At 46.7% G+C, this 8,320-nt stretch overlaps 1 protein-coding gene across 1 annotated transcript in view; it reads left to right on the forward strand.

Moving 5' to 3' along the window:
- MYDGF (myeloid derived growth factor) overlaps nt 1-8,320 on the forward strand; it is a 20,790-nt gene that overhangs the window by 4,649 nt on the left and 7,821 nt on the right. Inside the window, exon 3 of the mRNA XM_004378446.2 lies at nt 6,068-6,129. Coding sequence (XP_004378503.1) covers nt 6,068-6,129 — 62 coding nt within the window. The remainder of the gene's footprint in view (nt 1-6,067; nt 6,130-8,320) is intronic.

Genomic DNA, 8,320 nt, shown 5'->3' on the forward strand with positions numbered 1-8,320 from the left:
TTCTCCACTTATCATGATGTTGCTTATTGGTCAAGTTGTGAGGATTTTTGTTTTCTTTATGTTGAGGTGTAATCCATACTGAAGGCTGTAGTCTTTGACCTTCATCAGTAAGTGCTTCAAGTTCTCTTCACTTTCAGCAAGTAAGGTTGTGTTATCTGCATAACACAGGTTGTTAATGAGTCTTCCTCCAGTCACGATGCCGAGTTCTTGGTATAGTCCAGCTTCTCCGATTATTTGCTCAGCATACAGATTGAATAAGTATTATGAAAGGATACAACCTTGATGCATACTTTTCCTGACTCTAAACCACACAGTATCCCCTTGTTCTGTTCAAATGACTGCCTCTTGGTCTATGTACACGTTGCTCACGAGCACAATTAAGTGTTCTGGAATTCCCATTCTTCACAGTGTTATCCATAATTTATTATGATCCACACAGTTGAATGCCTTTGCATAGTCAGTCAGACACAGGTAAACATCTTTCCGGTATTCTCTGCTTTCAGCCAAGATGCATCTGACATCAGCAGTGATAGCCCTCATTCCACATCCTCTTCTGAATCTGGCTTGAATTTCTGGCAGCTCCCTGTCAATATACTGCTACAACCGTTCTTGAATTATCTTCAACAAAATTTTACGTGCATGTGATATTAAAGATATTATTCAATAGTTTCCGCATTCTGTTAGACCACCTCCCTTTGGAATGGGCACAACTGTGGATCTCTTCCAGTCGATTGGCCAGGTAGCTGTCTTCCAAATTTCTTGGCATAGACGAGTGAGCACCTCCAGCGCTGCATCCATTTGCTGAAACATCTTAATTGTATTCCATCAATTCCCGGAGCCTTGTTTTCCCCAATGCCTTCAGTGCAGCCTGGACCTCTTCCTTCAGTACCATTGGTTCCTGATCATATGCCCCCTCCTGAAATAACTGAACATCGACCAACTCTTTTTGGTATAGTGACTCGGTATTCCTTCCATCTTTTTTTTGATGCTTCCTGAGTCATTAACATTTTCCCCATAGAATCCTTCAGTATTGCAACTTGAGGCTTGAATTTTTTCTTCAGTTCTTTCACCTTGAGAAATGCAGAGCATGTTATTCCTTTTTGGTTTTCTAACTCCAGGTCTTTGCACATGTCATTATAATACTTTACTTTGTCTTCCCGAGCCACTCTTTAAAATCTTCTGTTCAGCTCTTTTACGTCATCATTTCTTCCTTACGCTTTAGCTACTTGATGTTCACGAGTAAGTTTCAGAGTCTCTTCTGACATCCATTTTGGTCTGTTCTTTCTTTCCTGTCTTTTTAATGACCTTTTGCTTTCTTCCTGTATGATGTCCTTGTAGCTCATCTGGTCTTCAGTTACTAGCGTTCAGTGCGTCAAATCTGTTCTTGAGATGGTCTCCAAATTCAGGTGGGATATACTCAGGGTCATACTTTGGCTCTCATAAACTTGTTTTAATTTGCTTCTGCTTCAACTTGAACTTGCATGTCAGCAATTGATGGTCTGTTCTGCAATCGGCCCCTGGCCTTGTTCTGACTGATAATATTGAGCTTTTCCATCATCTCTTTCCACAGATACAGTCGATTTGATTCCTATGTGTTCCATCCAGTGAGGTCCACATATATAGTCACCATTTACTTTGTTGAAAAAATGTGGTTGCAGTGACTAAGTCATTGGTCTTACAAAATTCTGTCACGGGATCTCCGGCATCATTTCTATCACCAAGGCCGTATTTTCCAACTACTGATCCTTCTTCTTTGTTTCCAACTTTTGCATTCCAATCACCATTAATTAACATTGCATCTTGATTTCATATTTGATCAATTTGAGACTGCAGAAGTTGGTAAAGATCTTCAATTTCTTCGTCTTTGGCATTGGTAGTTTGTGCATAAATTTGAATAATAGTTATATTAACTGGTCTTCCTTGCAATCCATTGCTGTCGAGTCAGTTCTGACTCATAGTGACCCTATAGGACAGAGTAGACCTGCCCCATGGGTTTCCAAGGAGCGGCTGTTGGATTCGAACTGCCAACCTTTTGGTTAGCAACCATAGCTCTTAACCACTGAGCCACCAGGGCTCCGGTCTTCCTGGTAGGCATATGGATAGTATCCTATCACTGACAGTTTTGTACTTCAGAATAGATCTTCAGATGCTCTTTTTGATGATGAATGCGGTGCTGTTCCTTTTCAGTTTGTCATTCCCGGCGTGGTAGACCATATGAATGTCCAATTCAAAATGGCTAATACCAGTTTATTTCAGCTCACTAACACCTAAGATATTGATCTTTATGCATTCCATTTCATTTTTGATGACGTCAAGTTTTCCTAGATTCATACTTCATGTATTCCACATTGCGATTATTAATGGATGTTTGCAGCAGTTTCTTCTCATTTTGAGTCATGCCACATCAGCAAATGAAGGTCCCAAAAGCTTGACTCCATCCGTGTCATTAAGGTTGACTCTGCTTTGAAGAGGAAGCTATTCCCCAGTCATATCTGGAGTGCCTTCCAACCTGAGGGGCTCATCTTCCGGCACTATATCAGACAGTGTTCCCCTGCTATTCATAAGGTTTTCACTGACCAGTTTTTTTAGAAGTAGTTTGCGAGGTCTTTCTTCCTAGTCTGTCTTAGGCTGGAAGCTTCACTGAAATCTCTCCACCATGGGTTACCCTGCTGGTAATTTTTTTTTTTTTTTTGGAAGCAAATTTGAGTTTTATTCTGATTAGGATGTGGACATCTATTTGCATTGGTTAGTCAGGAACTGTAATAGCTCAACAATTTCCTAAATAGACTCTGTGATTAATTTTTTTTTCAAATTTTTTATTGTGCATTAGGTAGAAGCTTACATAGCAAATTAGTTTCCCATTCAATAGCTTGTACACTAATTGTTCCATGACGTTGGTTTCATTCCCCACAATGAGCCTGTCCTCCCCCCGTTTCCGTCCTAGGTTCCCTGTTTCCTTTCATCCTGTATTGCTACCCCTTCCTGCCTTTTCAGCTTTGCTTTTTGTCAAATGTTGCCCGTTTGATCTCATGTAATAGATTGTTCTAAGGAACCTGTACCTCTCGGGTGATGATGTTTATTTCATGGGCCTGTCTATGGTTTGGCTGATGAGTATCTCCAGGAACGGCTTCAGTTCCAGTTCAGAAGGGTGTCCTAGCACCATAGTCTCAGGGCCTCCTCTAGACCAGTAAGTCTGGACTTTTTTGTGAATTTGATTTTTTGTTCTGCAGTTTTTTTCCAGCTCTGTCCGGGACCCCCTGTTGTGGTCCCAGTCAGCTGGGCACCACCTAGTTCTCCTGGTCTCAGGATTGTGTAGGCCGTGGTTCATGTGGTCAGTTATTCCTTTGGACTAATTGCTCCTTTGGGTCTTTGGTTTTCTTAATTCTATTTTGCTACAGACAGTAAGAGACCAATAGTTGTATCTTAGATGGCCACACGAGCTTTTAAGACCTTAGATGCTACTCACCAAAACAGGATGCAGAACACTGTCTTTATGAACTATGTTGTGCCAGTTGACGTAGCTGTCCCCTGAGTCTATGATTCTTCACCTTCGAGCCTAGGAACTTCGTCCCACGAGGTGTTTTTTTATGTCTAAGAAGTTGCCCTGACTGTGGCCCTTGTGTGCTCTGTTATCTAGATTAATATATAGGCAGCACCTACAGTTATGTATGGAGTAATATTCACCACCAGGTGCGTGTGTTCCTTTACACCCTCCCACACCTCTTGTCATACCTATCTAACTATGTGTCCATTCGCAAATCAAAAAAAAAAAAAAAAGACCGTTGCCGTCAAGTCCATGCCAACTCATAGCACAGAGCAGAACTGCCCCACAGGGTTTCCAAGGCTGTAGATGTTTACTGAAGCAGACTGCCACATCTTTCTCCTGCACAGTGGCTGGTGGATTTGAACCACCAACCTTTCAGTTAGCCGCCAAATGCTGAACCGCTGTGCCTCCAGGGCTGCTTTGCAAATTAGTGTTTGTTAATACTGTTGTTGTCTGTGCTATAGAAATTACTGTTGTTACCCTTTGTTCTGGCGTTCCTCTCAGTGTCCACCCATGCCTTGGTCATGTTTCTCTGACTTTCCCCATATTGCCTTTCCCATCATCAAAATTAACACGTGTGTTCTATCTATTTGATAATTTTGCCTCCCCCTCATCCCTGGTAACCATCAAATAAAGTTTTTTGTTTTTTTTTTTTTTATCCTGTGTGTAAATCTTTTCTTGTTTCTTTATAATAGTGGTTTCATACAATATTTGTCCTTTTGTGATTGACTTATTTCACTCAGCATAATGCCCTCCAAGTTCATCTGTGAGATGTTTTGCGGATTCGCCATTATTCTTTAACGTTGCGTAGTATTCCATTGTGTGTATGTACCATAGTTTGTTGAGTCAGTCATCTGTTGATGGGCACTTAGGTTGTTTCATCTTTTTACTATTGTGAATAATGCTGCAGTGAACATGGGTGTGCGTATGTCTATTCATGTCACAGTTCTTATTTCTTATATACCTAGGAGTGGGACTGCTGGGGCCCTACTGGCATTTGAAATACTGGTGGCATTGCTTCCAGCATCATAGCAACACACAGGCCACCAGTACGACAAACTGACCTATGAGTGGTGGTCTTGCTCTATACACTTATTTGATACAAATGGGGTCATACAGTATTTGTCCTTTTGTGTCTGCCTTTTTTTGCTTAGCATCGTGTTTTCAGGTTGTAGCATGTACCAGAATTTCATTGCTTTTTCTGGCTGAATAATATTCCATTATGTGGATGGACCACATTGTGTTTATCCATCATCTGTTGATGGACACTTGGGTTGTTTCTACCTTTTGGCTCTTGTGAACAGTGCTGCAGTGAACATTGGTACACAAATGTCTGTTTGAGTCCCTGCTTTGAACATACATTTCTAAAAAATGTTTAAATGTTTGCCTCATTTTCAGGAACTTTGTAAGAGCTCTAGAAAATGGTCCCAGATGTATTTCATAGGATGAAACTGTTTCTGGATGCTCAAAGGCCTCGGAGCCATGATGTTGTTGTTAGCTGAGGTTGAGTCAGTTCCGACTCATAGCGACCCAGTGTACAACAGAACGAAACACTGCCCGGTCCTATACCATCCTCACAATCCTTGTTATGCTTGAGCCCCTTGTTGCAGTCACTGTGTCAATCCATCTTGTCGAGGGTCTTCCTCTTTTTTGCTGACCCTCTACTTTACCAGGCATGATGTCCTTCTCCAGGGACTGGTCCCTCTTGATAACATGTCCAAGGTACATGAGACAAAGTCTCACCATCCTTGCTTCTAAGGAACATAATGGCTGTACTTCTTCCCAGACAGGTTTGTTGGGAGTCATGGACAGGTGTTTTTACATGGAGGGGGAGGCAGGATGCTGAGTCCCTTGTCACACAAGTATAATTGGTCCCCACATTTGTGCTTGAAGGTAAACGCATCTAAGTGACCATTGACTCCCATTATAATTAGCATAAAGATGGCCATGTTTCTCTTAAGAAGCTCTGACGTTGTACTCAGACTACCAGTCATTTGCGTCCATTATTACTCCTGGGAGGTTACTGTCAACCCTGCTTTACTAGCAAAACCCAAAGATGCCGCAGGCCAGCTGGTGGAACATAGCGGTAGGTTTCCTATGACTGTTTGGCTGGGTTTTTGGAGGCCATGAAAATTAGAACAATCTGGTGTTATGAAGAGTCCCCGGGTGGTGTAAATTGTTCACTGCTTAACTGCTAACCCCAGAAGAAAGTCCTGGTGATCTGCTTCTGAAAGGTCACAGCCTTGAAAATCCTGTGGAGCAGTTCTACTCTGCACACACGGGGTCAGCACCAACTCAAAGACAACTGGATTATTTTATTTTTTTTCTTGGCATAGTGTGTTTTGGATTGTGTGTTGGGGGATTTGGTGCGCCGGGCCTGAGCACAGGTGGCTAACCCCAGCCACAGCAGATAAAACAGTTTGCTCACCTTGGAGAATTAGAAATAACCTGTAAACTCGCCGAGACAGCCTGACGTGGCAAGGCTGTGTCCTGGACTGACCCATGCTTTTCTTCCCTCTCCAGCAGTGGCAGATGAGCCTGGGGACCAGCGAGGACCATCAGCATTTCACCTGCACCATCTGGAGGTGAGCGGCATTGGCGGGGGCGTGGTCTCACCTCAGCTGCAGCTGGCATTGGCCTGTGTGTGGCCCAGCTGCGTGGTGCCCCAGGAGGCAAGATGGCCAAGGCCCTGCACCTACAGACGGGACACAGGCCGGTGTTGCAGGCAGGGAAGTGGGCTTTGTGCTGTCCTGGTGGTTACGGGGAGGGGCAACCAGGGACGGCTCCCCCAGAAAGCACATCAGCAGCGAGGCCAAGAGGAGGTAGAAAAGGCTGGGGAAGAGTATCCCAGGCTGCAGGCACAGCCAGGTCAGCACTCCATGTTCCAAGAAGGACATGGAGCTTAGAGTGGCTGGACCACACAGCAAGAGGGGCCAGGCAGGGGGTCAGCCAGTCAGGGAGGGGCCCCAGTGTCTTGCAGTGAGATGGACCCCACCCTCAGGTAGCACCGAGTCACCAGAGGGTTTTTCTTTCTTAATTGAGATAAAATTCATCCTTTTAAAGTGAACGTTTCAGTGGTTTTTATATAATCAGAAAGTTGTACAGCCATCACCACTAGCTAGTTCCAGAACATTCCATCATCCCTAAAAGTAACCCTATGCCCATTGGCAGTCACTCCCCATTCCCTGCTGCCTCCAAGCCCCTGTGTTGTCACAAGTCAATTCCAACTCCTAGTGCCCCCGTGTGACAGAGTAGAACTGCCCCATGGGATTTCCTAGGCTGTCATCTTTCCGGGAGCAGACTGCCGGGCCTTTTCTCCTGTGGAGCCACTGGGTGGGTTTGAACTGCTGACCTTTTGGTTAGCAGCTGAGCGCTTAACCATTGTGCCACAAGGGCTCCTTTCTCTAAGCCTTAAAAACCCAAAAAAACCATTGCCATCGAGTCAATTCTGACTGACAGCAACCCTGCAGGACAGAGTAGAACTGCCCCATAGGGTTTCCAGGGAGCGGCTGGTGGATTCGAACTGCCGACCTTTTGGTGAGCAACTGAGCTCTTAACCACTGCACCACCGGGCCTTCCTCGAAGCCTTAGGCAACCACTAATCTACTTCCTGTCTGTCTGGCTTTGCCTGTTGTGGACACTTCACATAAAGGTGTTTGTATAGCGTGAGACCTTTTATGTCTGGCTGCTTCTGCTCAGCATTGCATGCTTCATTTCTTTTTAGGACTGGTTAATATGCCGTCGGAGCCCTGGGGGCCCAGTGGTTCCCTCCGGCTGCTCACCAAAAGGTTGGCAGTTCGAATCCACCAGGTGCTCCTTGGAAACCCTAGGGGGCAGTTCTACTCTGTTCTGTAGGGTCGCTATGAGTTGGAATTGACTCGATGACAGTGGGTTTTTTAATATGCCATTGCCACCAAAGGGCGTTAACCAAGGATGTGCTGTGGTCAGGTCGCTCCGGCTGGCGTGTGGAGAAGCAGCAGGTCAGAGGTGGGGAGGCCCTTGAGGAGGCCGTCGTGGTCACCTGCACGCAGGTCGTGGCTCAGGGGACGGAGGAGGTTACTCAGGTTGAGAGCTGTTAGCAGTGAGGTCACTGTCTCGGGGTCAGCGACTGAGCACAGTGAGGGGCGAGGGCAGAGGGAGGGAGAAGTCAGGGCAGAGTCCCGGGTCAGGCTCAGGCAGCTGGGCGGTGACGGCGCTGGGTTGTCACCGGAGGAGCAGGGGACAGTGACAAGGGGGAAATGAAGGCAGGGCTGGGGGAGACGTGGGAGTGGTGGCGCGGAGGCCCAGAGGGGGCCGCGGTATGAGGAGTTGTGTCCCTAGGGGGTTGTGTCCCGCCTGACGAGGCCCTGGCGGGGCCTGCAGCAGCCCAGCACTCTCTCAAAAGCTGCCTTCAGGCAGTTCTGTCGCCAGAATGCTCTCTCTGAGCCAAAGCTTGCTGGTTCTTAGCCTTTTGCGGGTCACAGGCCTCTGAGAATCAGACAAAAGCCGGGGATTCTCTCTCCCCAAAACGCCAAACACATGCAGCACCCGCTCGCGGGGCCCTGGGCCACTCTCCAACGTCTGTCCAATGTCAGACTCTCTGGGTCTGTCCTTGTGTGAGGATGATGCACACGGTCATACAGCGGGACCCACTGCCCACGCTGGCCCCCGGGCTCCCCAGGCCCCGCCGGCCCGCCTGCCCCCGGGTTCCTCAGGCCCTGCCGTCCCCGCTTGCCCCCGGGCTCCCCAGGCCTCGCTGCCCACACCTGCCCCCGGGCTCCCCAGGCCTCGCTGCCC

Source organism: Trichechus manatus, unplaced genomic scaffold (genome assembly GCF_000243295.1).
Source record: "Trichechus manatus latirostris isolate Lorelei unplaced genomic scaffold, TriManLat1.0 scaffold00057, whole genome shotgun sequence".
Classification (NCBI taxonomy): Eukaryota; Metazoa; Chordata; class Mammalia; order Sirenia; family Trichechidae; genus Trichechus; species Trichechus manatus.